This window comes from Nicotiana tabacum, chromosome 2 (assembly GCF_000715075.1).
Source record: "Nicotiana tabacum cultivar K326 chromosome 2, ASM71507v2, whole genome shotgun sequence".
In the NCBI taxonomy this organism is placed as follows: domain Eukaryota; kingdom Viridiplantae; phylum Streptophyta; class Magnoliopsida; order Solanales; family Solanaceae; genus Nicotiana; species Nicotiana tabacum.
Genome location: NC_134081.1, coordinates 30,790,289 through 30,804,952, shown reverse-complemented (window position 1 = coordinate 30,804,952; position 14,664 = coordinate 30,790,289). Strand labels below are relative to the sequence as shown.

Sequence of the window (14,664 nt, the reverse complement as noted above, 5' to 3'; positions counted from 1 at the left end):
GGTACTTTCCGAGGTCTTAGAACACATAATTACTTATTAAATTTAAAGATGACATTTTGGGTCATCACACATTCAGAGGTGGATACGCACGGAATGGAATTTCCTAAGCATTGATTAGCTTGATCGACATTGGGTTCGTCTTGTTGAGGTAAGTAACTCTTCTAATCTTGGAGCTGAGGGTATGAATCCTGAATATACATATTATGTTAATTGTTTGGAGGTGACGCACGTGCTAGGTGATGGGCGTGTGGGCGTGTACTATAAAAATTATGACGTAATTGGTTCCGTAAAATTTTGTAGTCAAATAATCTTGGCATTTTCTATGTAGTTTTATGTGTTAAAATTTCATACTCAGTCATGTTCATTCATTTCATATCATTTCTCAATCTCTGTTGCTATTTATTGATTCATCATTTCATCATATCATCATTTTGGGCTAGTGTCATGACATTGTGAGCGCGAGAGATTGGAGAGATTGATGACTGAGTGAGGCCGAGGGCCTGATTGTGAGGATACTTATGGGATCGGGCTGTACGCGGCAGCAGGCCATATTGGCTTAATATACTTTATTATTATGGGGTCGGGCTGCACGCCACAGCAGGCCAGATTGGCTTATTATAGCACGTGAGTTGTCCGTGCGGATCCAGATATTGATACTATAGCACGTGAGTTATCCGTGCAGCACGTGAGTTGTCCATGCAAATTATAGCGCTTGGGCTGAAGGAGCCCCTCCGGAGTCCGTACACACCCCTAGTGAGCGTAGGTACCTACTGAGTGCGAGTGCCGAGTGCGAGTGCCGAGCGCGAGTGCTGAGTGCCGAGCGCGAGTGCCGAGTGATTTGGGAGGATTGAGTGACTGTGAAAATTGAGTGATTGGGAGGACTGAGTGACTGAGAGGATTGAGTGACTGGGAGGACTGAGTGAATTAATACTCTGAGAGTATGCATATGGTTTTATCACTATGTTATATAGCATTGGTATGCTCATTGACATGTAAGCATAAAGATGTACTTTTCTCATGCCATTTGAAAATGAAATTTCCTATTGTGGAAGAAAGTTTTTTTGGGAAAAATCACAGTTTTCAGACTTACTCATATTTTGGTGATTTCAGTTAAAAGAATTGAGTTTTACTATTATACTTGAAAAGAAAATGTTTATTTTTCCATAACTGTGAACGAGCTGAACATTTTATTATTGAGTTATTCTTTGTGTTGCCTCAATTGTATTGTTATGAGATATTATTGGATATGGGTGTGGACTCTGACCTTGGTACAAGCTCATCACTACTTTCAACCTAAGGTTAGGTTTGTTACTTATTGAGTACATGGGGTCGGTTGTACTCATACTACACTTCTGCACCTTGCGTGCAAAATTTGGATGTTGATGTTGTTATGCATGGCGGGAGCTAGCATTGAAGATGTACCTGCAATCCGGTCATATTTGTTTCTTGTTCTTGGTAACTTTAGAATTATTAATTTATTCATGTATATTTCAAACAGATGATGTATTTTATTTCACACCAGCTTTGTAAATTCAAATCTTAGAAGCTCATGATTTGTACTACCAGTCCTTGGGGAGTGTATTTGAGTCAGTTAAATATTAATTGAATCGGATTATTGTTATTTGGCTTACCTAGCGGGTGCGGTTAGGTGCCATCACGGCTAGTTAGATTTTGGGTCGTGACAGTAACTAACCCATATGAATTATCTAATGGCCGTTAATTGGCTTTATCACAAAGCCTAAACTATATTGATGTCTTCTCCGGTAGGCAATTATTTTTCACCGCTACTCAAGAGCTCACCACTTTAATTACTTGGTGACTCGAACTCGCAACGTCAAGATTGAAGGTGAAGAGCACTTAGCACTTAGCACTTAGCACTTGTGCAATCTTTCCTTGTCTCCAATAACCAATTAATATATATTCCTTTTCTTGGCTATTCTCCATAAACAAACATTCCTTTAGAGACTAAAGCAATTAGAATAACTTTTGTCATTCTTATTTGATCCTTGCAATTCTTCCATTCACTTCTTCCTTTTGGGTTGCATTCTTGCGGTCAGAAGAATTAAATAGTGTAACTTTGATGTCAATAACCAGAGTTATGATAATGACAGAGCAACCATATGGCAGAAGGAAATATACACCGAGAATATTATATATTTAGACATATTATATATATTATAACTATATTTAATATTTGTACCTTATATGACAAATTAATATAATTACGAAAGAAAATATTTAACTAGCTTAACTAAAATGATCTATATTAAAGATCAAGACGACATTCAAGAATTAAAAATTCATATATTACATTACATTGATATAATAGAAATAGAAATTACAACTTAAAGGAATTTTACATGTTATGCCAATATCTATTCTAATCTTTTGACTATATACGTGATATATACACTTAATTAATTAATTTTTGTCAATATTGCATTAGTACTAAATTTTATTGTTTTGACATTTTTGTTTTTGGTAGGAATACGAAATCTTCATTGTTTTGACATTACACGTGTAATGTACATGAGAAGAGACTAGTAACTCTTAAAATAGAGTAAATAACTTGTCATAATAGGTTAAATTACAACGATATCATCAAAATTCTTCACAATCAGTATATATAATGTAAAACCATTATTTATTTATTTATTTATTTATTTGGTTCTTTGTTTTCGGTAAAAGGAAGGTCACTTCCTCTTTCTTGAAGCATCAATTTTGGAACTTCAAGACCACGTTGGTGAACTCTACTAAAATATCTTGATCAATTTACAGTTGTAAAGGATGTGTAATAGCAACGTCTAAGCTAGTAATCACAAAAGGTGATAACACAAAGTAAATAGAATGTATACCAGAACTGAAAAACACAAAGAAAGTGCTGGAAAAAATTGAATTAAATGTTGGAAAAATCTTGAATCCGGATTACCAGATGATGCTAAAATCTGAGTATGATCTATGGCAGATATTCATTCTCAACTGCTTAGAGAAGCAATCAATAAAACCAAGAGAACCAAAGCAAAAAATGGCTCACTGTAGAAAAAAAGGCTTTCACACATCCAGATAGTGATCACTATACCAATATTTGGATGATACCATCTTATGTTTTATTGCGCCAATGATTAGTCAAGGTTAAAGAACGCACAATCGAATCTTAGAATCATCATATGTTCAAAAATATAACAAACAAGTTGTACCTAAGTAAGCAAGTCAGCATATGAATTAGTGTTTTTAGTGCTGCGAGAAATGATTATACACTATGTATTTCTTTTCACTTGGGTGAATAGTTTTTGTGTAACCTAAAGCACGTAATCATTCTACGACAATGGTCTAGTTTGAGCTTCCAATGGCAATGGCGCCTCTATGTTCCCTAACAGTGGCTCAATTATTGCTGCTGAATCACCAAACGACCGTCTTGTTTCCCATAATCTATACTTTTTTACAATAACAAATAATATTCCTGAGAGACAAAAAACTATAAATAGCAATGAAAAAGTCCACATCTTTTGATGATTATTGTCATGATGAGCAGTAGGAGAAGGACTCGGGGCAATTTCGTCAGGAGTAGGAGGACGACTTGGAGCAATTTTCACCTCAGTAACTATAGCAAAATGGCCTAGTATTCTGGTTAAACAAATATTTCCATCTATGACATGGCGAAATTCGACCAAATTATTCGAGTAGAAATAAACACACTTGGGCAAAGACCCTTGTGGTGCAGGCTGCACATTGTGGAACTTGATAGTGATAGGATCTTCCAGTGCTAAAATATCTAATTCTGGTACATTTTTTGCATACAAATCATAAGCATCGTAAGACAAGATTCCCAAGACTGGTGTTAGATAAGTGTAACCAGGCAAAGGATAATATAAGGAGGACCAATTAGCCAAGTTTTGGTAAACCAGAACAAGTTTCCTTGCGTATGGTTCCTCAATGACCCCAGAAGGGATAAGGAATTCTTTATAATAGCCGTACGATCTCCATTTTAAGTTGTATCTTGTAAGCATCAATGCTGATATTCTAATTCCTGTCAAGTTGCAAGGGACATATGCATCATAAGGAACACCAGTTAATCTCTTGGCCAGGTTAATTCCCTGAATGCATATTGCTGAAGTAAGGAATCAAGCGAGTTTTTTGCTGAAGTAATTGATTCAGATCCAATCACAGTAGCAATTAGAAAACAGAGAATTATGTAGAAATAACCTGTTGAATTCATCAGATTAGGAGGAGGAATGTTGAACTACGAAATTTGGACAAAAGGGAGCTAAAAAAGGAATATAATTTGGAATAGGATGTTTGGAAATGGTTACATTTGAGCTGCAGCACTCAAGAAAGAATAAGTGGCGAATCACTTGGGCGACACTTGATCGAAAGTCAACTTTTAACGTGCTAGGCTGTTTGGATTGGCGTTGTTTATTTATTTGGTTCTTTATTTTCGGTTTAAGTAAGGTCACTTCCCTTTTCTTCAAGCATCAGTTTTGGAACTTCCAGACCACGTTGGGTTAACTCTATTAAAAAATCTTGATCAATTTACCATTGTTTAAAACAAAATAAGAAGGGTTGGTTTCATCGGCCAACTCAGCTTTTCGGAGCGGAGCAATCTTTCTTATTACCCCTTACTCTCGAAAAGTTAAGCCACTAATGTCGTGTTGAAGGTTGGACCTCATAAAATCAGCAAAGCTAAGGTTTCATACGTGTATATCCCTTAGATTTTGATTAAATTTACAATTGTAAAGCATGTAGTAGGCTGATAGCATAGTCTAAGATGGTATTCATCAAAAGGTGGTAAAACAAACAAAATAGAATGTACACCAGAATTCAAAGATACAAAATCAAAGAGCTGAAAAGAATTGAATTAAATGTTGCGAAAAATGCTAAAATTTTTGGTTAAAGCAAATGAGTATGATCTAAGGCAGATATTCATTCTCTAATAAAGGTCTTGTACGAGTTTCTGAAGCCACTGGTGCCTTTGTATTCCCAACTCTTGTCATCAGCAATGGCACACCTCTTTCTGCTGCCTCTTCCATTCTCCCAATCTTTTTCTGCTTATCACACTTCTTTACACAAGCAATCAATAAAACCAAGAAAACCAAAGCCACAAATCCGCCAACCGTTGATCCAAAAATTATCCACTTTTTTCTACCACTTTTATGATCACTTTTGCCATTACTACTGCCACTACCTCCACTGGCAGGTTCTGGCTCAGCAGCAGTGAACTCAAACACTATAGCAAAATGGCCTTGTTTGGTAGTCTTGCAAATATTTCCACTAATCACAGTGTCAAATTCCACTGCACCATCCAAATTAAAGTACACACACTTAGCCATTGGCATTGGCTTTACACTAGAAAAATTGACCAAAATGGGCTTGTCTGATGCTCTGATATCCAACTCTGGCAGATATTTAGCTGATAAATTGGAAGCATCATAAGATAAAATACCCAAAACTGGTGTTAGATAAGTGTAACCAGGTAAAGGGTAATACAAACTGGACCAATTGGCTAAATTGTGATATACTAAAACAAGCCTCTCCACATAAGGCTGCTCCAAAACACCAATTGGGATATGAAATTCTTGGTATCTGCTAACACCCCTTCTCCTCATGCTTCCACTTCTCAGCCTCAGAGCAGCAACTTTGATACCAGTGAAATTGGAAGGCACATTGCCATTGTAAGGAATCCCAGTTCTTGGCCTAACAAATGCTCTGAAAGCATAATCTTGAAGTACTGAATCAAGCAAACGTGCTGAAAATTCTGCATTTGTTGATTGAGCATTGAGCGCTGGCAGAAGAAGGATAATGTAGAGAAATGCAACAAAAAACATCAGAGAGTGAAGATCTGAAAAGGGTGCGTGAAATTTCTCTTGATGAACTGCAATTTGGAAGTTTCTCTCTTGAATACTGCAGGAAAAATTTCCATCCTTGAGAGACATACAAAAATGATTTTTTTAGGACAGGAGAGAGATTACAAGAATCTTGTATGCACCCATATTCACAAGTGTGGATTATTTTCTATAGAAACGTAGTTGTCATTAGGATATTAAGGAGGAAAAGCACAAGCACAAAATTTTGGAAAAAAAGATCTGGTGGTGATTAATTATAACGGGTAATGGAGTAAATGGTATGCAAGTAATTAATAGTATATGAAAAAGGAAAGCAAATAAATGGGGAGCAACAACCATAAAATACAGCTGTATCTAGAGAAGAGTCCACCGCATTTTATGTGCATTTACTCGAAAGTAAAGCCAGTCATATTCAGACAATTCAGCAATAGATATTATATATAGATTAGACCATCAAGGTGAAAATGGGGACCTCAACTCTTACCTGTTGAGACATGGGAGCTTCTGCACACGTGACACTTACCAATGCTTCACTACAGAAAATATGGAGTCTTGACTCTCAACTTGACTTATGGACGACCATTTTTGATATCCTTTATTCTAACATAACAAGACTGGCACTGGCTCGTGACATGCAGGCTTTTGATAGTGCTTTATAGTTTCGGATGACTATCTTATTTTAGTTTTACAAAATTGTTAAAAAAGAAAGGGTACCTATGTGTTGACCTAATTGCCAGTGAGAATTCCAAAAATGATCTGTGTAACTTCGTATCTCTAAAAGATATTTGTTAATGGACTTTAGGACATTGTTCTGAACAAACGGAATATAGAAGAAAGTTCAAGTGAGGGGGAAAGGACAGGACACTCACTCTCAAGTAAAACCTTCTCCATTTCCTTGTTGCCTATGTACAATTGTTTAGTTATTTTGTGTTTCTTCTCTTGGTATGAAGCAGCAAGATAAAGAGCTACCATCCAACACCACCGATCGTACAGGGTGCACCGTTGTTACCATTTTGTCATTCACCAGAGTTCCGCCCCACTCCCCGAAAGTTGAAAAGAGGAAAAGTAATTCATGGGGTTGGAAGAAAAGGACTCAACGAAGCAACAATTTTCATTCACATCCTGACAAGAAGTCGCTACATTACAATGGTTTGTGCCTTGTGAAGTAGGGAGGGCATTTTCACTTCCAACATAACATTATGCACTTTCAGTGCTCATGACAAGACTTCCACTATAAAAAGAATAATAATCATTAAAAACATTTCCCTACTACTCAAAATTCAACTCTAATTTAAGTAGTTCGCCAACCAATTTGGACAACATAAAGAGTGGAATACACTAAAGTCAATTACACAAGCATTATATTAATTCTCCATGTTAATATACATTTGCAAAACGACCTCCATCTTGTTGCAGAGAGAACCAGCGAGCTTACAAGCATAACTTAACAAGCCACATTTCACCTTTCCCCCATCCCCAGTGCATTCTTCCTTTCCAACCCCAAAAATAGTCTAAAAACGAAAAGAAAAGAAAAGATAAATGATACCAAAAGGTTAATAGTTATACATATTTCAGTTTCAGGATGGCCAGGTTCAGCCAACGTAAATCACACTGTAACACCCATTCACACTTTGTTTTGGAGATCAGACGCACACGCAATACATTCCAAGAACGGAAAATCAATGTCTTCCTGAATCATCTTCAGCAGGAATTTGGATAAAAGAGCTCAAAGAGGTGACATCACACGAAACCTCCTTGGGCTCCGAGGATGACACAGGATGAGATGATATATCTTTGGTCACTTGTGGACTCGCAACCTGGGGTGAGAGGAGCTAATTAGCTTGAAGAAGATAGAAAATATGCAGCGATAATAGCACATCAAGGTAAGTCTGTACCTTTATGGGGTACACTTCAGTCACTTCTTCACTATTTTCATCGAGGTAGACGACATCCTGCATGGTGAGCTGGTGGTATTCAACAATCTCCCTCAAGAAACGGTTCTCCCGTGTTAGGACTGAGTTCTCTTGAGCCAACCTAGCCTTCTCTGCCAAAAGCGTTTCAAGCTGGAGCCTTATCTGTATGCGCATATCACAACCACAAGTATTTCCATAAATACAAACTTTTTGAAAAGAACAGAAATCTGCAAGAAGTGCACAAGAAAAAGCAGGCACGACTGCTTATTACTGCATGCCATGAATTATGGGCACGAAGCGAAACGGTCCACCCTAACAAACCCCATAAAAGCAGGTCCGGTAAATCCCCGTGCCATTGGACACAAAGATCAACATATATTGAAAGTTTAGCTGCCAACATATGCAGCTAGGAAAAATAAAATTGCAAAAGCCAATTGCCTTAACCATCAAATGAAATGAACAAAGATATTGAACTGGTTTATTTCAACCTTCCTGTTATTGTTTAGTGTTTTACTTATTCTGTAAATTATTCTCCTTTGACGTAAAGATGGGAGAGTAGGAATACCAAATCATCTTCAGGATTGCCGCCCTTTTCACGACTCACTCGAAGAATCCTATTTTCTTCTTCCAGCTGCGCACAACGTTCTTTAGCAAAAGCTAGGTCAGCTTTCACAGTCTTCAGCTCCCGAAGAAGAAGCTTTGCTTTTGCAGCCATTGCCATTGCAACCTGTAACCCAAAACAGACATATCATGCATCTCACAACTAAAACATGTAATTTCCAAGGCATAAAACCAGCATTCAGGAACATTCATAGAAACTTCCTTCTCTAGGATCTTCACTGATTTTAAGGCCAGCACAGTCAGAGAGATTAAATTCTTAAAAAAACTCAGTACAAGTTCCTGGATCAACAATATCTTGGGGGTAGATAATACAATGAGATGCCAGCATATTACCTATTCTATATTTCCATAATGATGGTGAACAGTATTTTTCGCATTCTAATGTTGACAAAGAAAGTATGAAACCTGAATAATGAAAGAACCCCTTAATCCACAAGATCCAGAGAAAATATTGAAAGCTGGGCATCTTCTGGATCCAATCAGTGAACATAAAGAAACAATAAAGAATAAAAGCAGGTAACATCTCTAGGTCTGACAAAGTCATGCACTTGCACAGATAAGCACATAAACACATCAAAGCCACCAAATGACTTCCAGTGATATAAATTAAATCTGTTGGACTATATGCTTCTTAGTAGCAAAGCGACGAATTCAATAAAATTAGAATCGAGCATGTAAAACGCTAGAGCATGGTAATTTATTGCTAAACCAGTGTCACACAGTTGCCACCTTACGTCGCGAGATGCCTTGAGTTGAGTTTCTAAATCTGTCTGTGTCTGGGGTTGCATGTGGGTCCGCGTCAGAGGTTGCTGGCATGTACCACTAATATTTGATGCATTATTCTGCGGAACAGAGTTGCCATCTTTTTTCCTTATTTGCAGCTTTCGAGTTTCCTGAATGATATCTGCAGTACGATTCTCCACAACTGCAAGACCCTCCTGTAAAAGTAAATCCAGATATTCACTTTAAATAAGAAAATCAGCATCGTCCAAAATGATATTAAGCAAAACGAGGCAGGAGGTGGGTGCTGAAGCCAATATTGATCGTTACGAGGCAACACAATAAACTTGAGTGCACATAAAGAATAATAATAGCATAACCTTAACCCAAAGAAGAACAAGCATTGGAAAATGTTCTGTCTGTTGCTGCTATTAATATATTTAAACAATTAGGTGATGACAATATCAAAAAAGAAAAACTCTGATGGAACAAAAGTAATAGAAGTGTAGCAGCAAACTATGCTATTGGATAACAGTTGAGCAAAAATATTTGCACACACTGCTTTGGAGTCCAAACTTAGTAGTCCATCCTCAGTAAGGCAAAAATTATAAGTACCTAAGTGTTCTTAAAATAGAACTTAGCAGTAAATGATGTTACCCAATACTTGATTAAAAATAACAGACCCAAAGTCCTTTTCTGATAAATATATGGTAAGAAAGCACGTTTGCCTCGCTAGAACCGTGCAACATAAGTATTAAAGCATATTGATGATGAAAAGCACATGTTAGCAGTTTCTTGTCTTGCAAAATGGCAAATGAAGATGCTCAACACATTGAATATGCCTCACGCAAACATTTAATACATATGCAATAACATACATCCAGAGGAAACTTTTCTAAGCACAAAACTTCAGATTCAGCACAACTAAAGTTCGTCTCACTTATTATGAATTTGTGTATAGCTTTTAGTTTTTTTTAGTGTCAGAAAATAGCTGCTTGCATCAACAGAAGTTGGAAAAAAGCATTATCATTGAGCCATTTGCAGCTCACAATCCATTTATCTGCAATGCAGTCAATACTGAAGCTTGTACTCCATTTCTTTTCCTCAAGAACTTTAATGCTATCAATAGAAATTACCATCTCCTGTCAAAACCTATTGGGCGCTAGCTTTAAGATCACCCCCATTGCCTGATACCACTAATTGCATCCCTCAAATGCAACACCCAGCTCCCTCAAACCACCCACCCACCACCCTTTTATCAACAGCAGATAAATGACTTAGTACTGATGAATCTGAGGCAGTTAGCTACAAGGTTTTCTACTGTCACATAAGAAAAACATTTATCAGGCTTTTAAATTGACTAGTCGCATTTATGAGTGAAAGAACTAATGCCTTATATTGCAATATAATGTGTTCAATTTTCTTCCAAATAAAACTGAGCTACTTAACTTCTGACATTGTTGAAAATAGAAGTTATTCTAAAATACCTAAAATCTATTGGAATAAATACGAGCATAGCAAAAAGACAAACACAATGGAAGCAAAGGATTCATATAGGTGATAACAATTAGTTAAATTAGGGTTTAGTTGTCGTTGTTACACTTATGATAGGTCCATTCTCTGTCAAGCTATGTTGCGCATACTCTTCAAAATCCCTGCTGCATGGGTGTGGGTTCCATATCGAATATGGTCAACCGATTTTAGGTACTTTGACCAAAGCTAGGGAAAAATTCTTTTTAACTACATATTGATTTCCAACATTAAAACAAAAGCTAGGGTAAATTTGAAGCAGGTATGCCACCGTTGGGGAAAGCCTTGAATAGATCATGCAATTCTTGCGTCTTTTTTTTTTCTTTTTGAAGGAGAGAAGAAGAGAGATTCAAAGAGGGATTTGCAGAAGACAAGCATTCGACGAGGGGAATTGGGGAAAGTGCAGGGGGTAATAAAGTTCTTAAATGAGGCTTTATATTGGAGTTTATTTGCTAAAAAATATTATACCATTTGTTCTCCCCTATAAGCAAATCAATGTAGTGAAAGCTTGACGCGTTTGCTAAACTATCAAGTGTTTTATTTCTATAAGAATTAGAGTGCCAACTCAAAACTATAAAAATCAATATTTAATTGTAAATGAAGATAACCATGCGATTCTTATAGTATTGATAAGTTTTATAATTTAAACCTATTTATATAACTCTAGTTTTAGATGTTTAAATTATTTTAGCCGTATCTGCATCCGTACTTGGATCCGTAACCCCGAATCTTAAAATTTTCATCATGAAGGATCTCACCTCTAGATCCGCACCCATATCAGACACCCTCACCCGAGTCCGAGCAACTTAGTTGTCAAGAGTTGTTCTATCGTGGTTAAAGAATTGTATGCACATACAGGGATAAGCGTGAAATTCAAGAACCTCTAGCTTTATATGCAATAATATACTAACTATTTAATATTGGAATGAAATTGACCTGAATGGAGCATGGCATGGCAGTAATGATCCACATACACCACTAAATTAATTTGGGTTTGAGGCGTCGTGATTGATAAAAGTTTTTATCTACTTCCCATATCCACACAACTATTACATTAAAAAGGTCAAAAATAAGTGGTATGTCTTGATGGCAAATTTTGGAAGAAACTTCATATAAAAGCATACCTCAAAAACATTCCCGATGGTCCCACCAATATAATTAAGGGAAGATGTAAGAGCATCTAGTCCCTTCTGTAATTTATGGCCCTCAGCTTTTTTACGGCTTTCGGGCAACTGTTTTCTGTCATATTGCTGCAATGTATGAAATAAAGGTGCAAATTTTAGAATCTGTAATCCCAAAAGCTAACTCATAGACAAAGACAAGATTTTGCAACACTGAATCATAAAATTTTCAATTTCAACATAAATTACCTACCTGACCAATGGTCACACTATCAGGCATATGCTGCATCCTTGTTCTTACTTCGCTTACATGCGGTTGATCTGTATTATTATCATCAATGATCGATTTAGCTTTCCTAGCCAATACTCCCCAAATCCCTTGTTTGGTTTCACCCAAGTTTTTCATTGACGTATACTCATAGCTGGACGAATCCTGCATTTAAGAAGAGTAATCTTACAAAACTTCATTTCAATGGTAAAAGACACAATGTGAAAGTCAAACAACTGATAACAAGATCAGTTAACTTCTGTGAATCACTTCCTGCCCAACCCTTTACACTTTCTCACCATCCCCCCAGCTGGTGACATGATCCTTTCTCATTCCCCATTCCTCTCCATTTTTTTTCCTCCCAAGAACCTGGCAGCATGATCTTTTTTTCATGTAATCTAAGGCTAGGACTTGAAATTGCAGATGGAGGAAAGAAAATCTGTATTACTGGACTTATAATCCACCACCCCACCCCCACCCCCCCCACGGCCCCACCCCCAAGAGAAAAAAAAGAACACTGAACTCTATAACAGACATATCGTTACTGCATTCCTATTTACATGTAGCAAAAGGAAAATTGAATGTCAGCTTTAATTTACATATCAGAGATGACATATCTAGTTATAGACCCATAACAACCAAAAGAAACCGGACGATCAATTTTACATTCTACAGAGGAAATGCTAAAAGTCCTCCTTCCCTATTTTCCTATAAAACCACTCCTAGACCTTCAAACGTAAAATTATGTAACATACAATTATATACCTGCGTAGGTATAAGGAAAAGCAAGATGAAAAAAACAACACTTATCACTATTACTTGTATCACCAATATAAAAGTATAACTCAACATCATAAAAGTGAGTTCTTTTCTTAACAAAATGTTAAGGTTCATTTTGTTTTAATGACGATGATGTCCGAGCCAACTTGCTCTCATCTAGACTATTCCACTTGGTACCTACCACCTCTCTCTGGCACAAGTACCGGTAACTCTGTCCATCAAGGCTAGGCAAATGGGAAGAAACCACCTAGTATTTTTTTCTTCGGCTTTATTGACCACTAGGCTGTTAGGTTATTTTCCTCATGGTTATTTTCCTCCTCCTACTTCATTAACCACTAGGTCACATCCTTGGTGGCGGCATATTAAGGTCATCTTAACAGGTATTTCTACTCTGAAAGCAAAATCAACATATAGCCGCCTAAATTCTCCAAAAAGATACTAAGAGTCTGAAATGAGGCAAATGCCAACAACAACAGCCATACCAAGCATGTGAAACCGAGCAAGTAAAATGCCAAACAAAAACTCTATCGTATTATGCTCAATAATTCTAAGGGCAAAATAGAGCTAACCTTAGCTGTCGAAACCGGAACAGAGGATCGTGATTGACTATACGCGGATGAGAGAGGAGAGGAGTCTGTGTATGCTGATGATGATGGTGTTGAAACCGGAGCAGAAAATCGTAACGGATTCGAGTCGCCGCGAGGAGACGAAAGAGCTGACTGACCATAAGCGGAGGAAAGAGAAGAGTCTTTGTAAGCTGATGATGCTCTTATGGCTTTAGCAGCCAATGAAGAAGCAGATGACGAAGATGAACTCTCACCCGGAAGTGGTGGCGGTGCCGGACTCTCAAAATCGCTCGTAAATGTAGAAACCTTAGGCACCTGCTGCTTTCTCCTGTAAGCCATATATATTATTATATCAGCTCAATTCGAGTCCTTTTTCTTGTTTGCCACTATTACACCGCCACCGACACCAAAACTGATAAGATAATTTTTGTCAGTTTTACAATTCAAGGAATTGGAATCTCTCGGACTGAAATCCTAGAGAGGGCAAAGGAAATTTGATTCTATTCAGAGAGATGAATTTAGAATAGCGCCGGTGAAAATTCCTCCGCCGATCTCCGTTGCCGGCTCCGACGAGCATATATTATGTTGATAAAAATATGTCAACGCGTCCTTCTGCTAAGCTGGTAGCCGAAGTAGGCTATGAGATCTGATTCGTTAAAACAACTGCTCTTTACTCCATTGAGGACTTCCGGGCCTAATGGGCCAAAATGAAATATATACTGAACTTTTGGATTATGGCCCTTTGGTGAAAATCCGACTAGATAATACGAACGGAAATTTGACACTAGTATAAGCAAAAATAATAAGAAACGGCCATTTTTACGACTGGTCATTGAAAATAAGTCACAGATTCAAAAGAATTGATATTTAGCCACCAATTTTAAAAAAAAAAAATTGGACAAAAATACTCGTAGTTCGTCTATAAACCTTACGATCGCTTCTACATCGTCAAACCTACAGATTTTTGCATTGTCTTCCTATTGATTTCTGCTTCATCTACCTATAAATTACTCATTGTGTATGCACAGATTTCGGATCAGATATTAAAGTAAGTTCTTATTTTTCAATTTTTGTCATAATTATTGCAGCAATTTCAGTTTGTGCTGTAATTGATTTCTAACTGATTAAAAATACCACCGTTAAATTTTGGAGATTAAACAGTTGCAAATTGAATCTCAGCAATTTATGTATGTGATTGAGATCGTAACTAAAAGACAGCTGGATGTTTAACAAAATTAAAAAGATTAGAGTTAAATGAGTTAAATAATAGAGATTGGAGCACACTATGAATTCCATATGATCCTT

General features: G+C 37.0%; 3 protein-coding genes across 4 annotated transcripts; all 3 read right to left on the bottom strand.

The window, feature by feature from the left end:
• Positions 1-3,317: 3,317 nt before the first annotated feature.
• On the bottom strand, positions 3,318-4,216 carry LOC107830428 (uncharacterized). Its single transcript, XM_016657974.1, has 2 exons — positions 4,204-4,216; positions 3,318-4,108 (listed from the first exon to the last, which is right to left on the bottom strand). Exons 1-2 carry the CDS (start codon positions 4,214-4,216, stop codon positions 3,318-3,320), a joined length of 804 nt encoding a protein of 267 aa, XP_016513460.1.
• Positions 4,217-4,771: 555 nt separating this feature from the next.
• Positions 4,772-6,825, bottom strand: LOC107830429 (uncharacterized). 2 transcript variants are annotated; one of them, XM_075232330.1, is made up of 2 exons: positions 6,710-6,825; positions 4,772-5,898 (listed from the first exon to the last, which is right to left on the bottom strand). In XM_075232330.1, the coding sequence occupies exon 2, from the start codon at positions 5,820-5,822 to the stop codon at positions 4,908-4,910; it is 915 nt and encodes a 304-aa protein (XP_075088431.1). In that variant the 5' UTR covers positions 5,823-5,898; positions 6,710-6,825; the 3' UTR covers positions 4,772-4,907. The 2 variants fall into 2 exon arrangements, with proteins under 2 accessions (XP_075088431.1, XP_016513461.2); XM_016657975.2 differs by lacking the exon at positions 6,710-6,825 and adding an exon at positions 6,325-6,445.
• A 313-nt stretch (positions 6,826-7,138) lies between these two features.
• On the bottom strand, positions 7,139-14,046 carry LOC107830430 (uncharacterized). The gene is made up of 7 exons (XM_016657976.2): positions 13,363-14,046; positions 11,999-12,178; positions 11,749-11,874; positions 9,109-9,312; positions 8,319-8,480; positions 7,736-7,915; positions 7,139-7,657 (listed from the first exon to the last, which is right to left on the bottom strand). The coding sequence occupies exons 1-7, from the start codon at positions 13,696-13,698 to the stop codon at positions 7,520-7,522; spliced, it is 1,326 nt and encodes a 441-aa protein (XP_016513462.2). The 5' UTR covers positions 13,699-14,046; the 3' UTR covers positions 7,139-7,519.
• Positions 14,047-14,664: the final 618 nt, after the last annotated feature.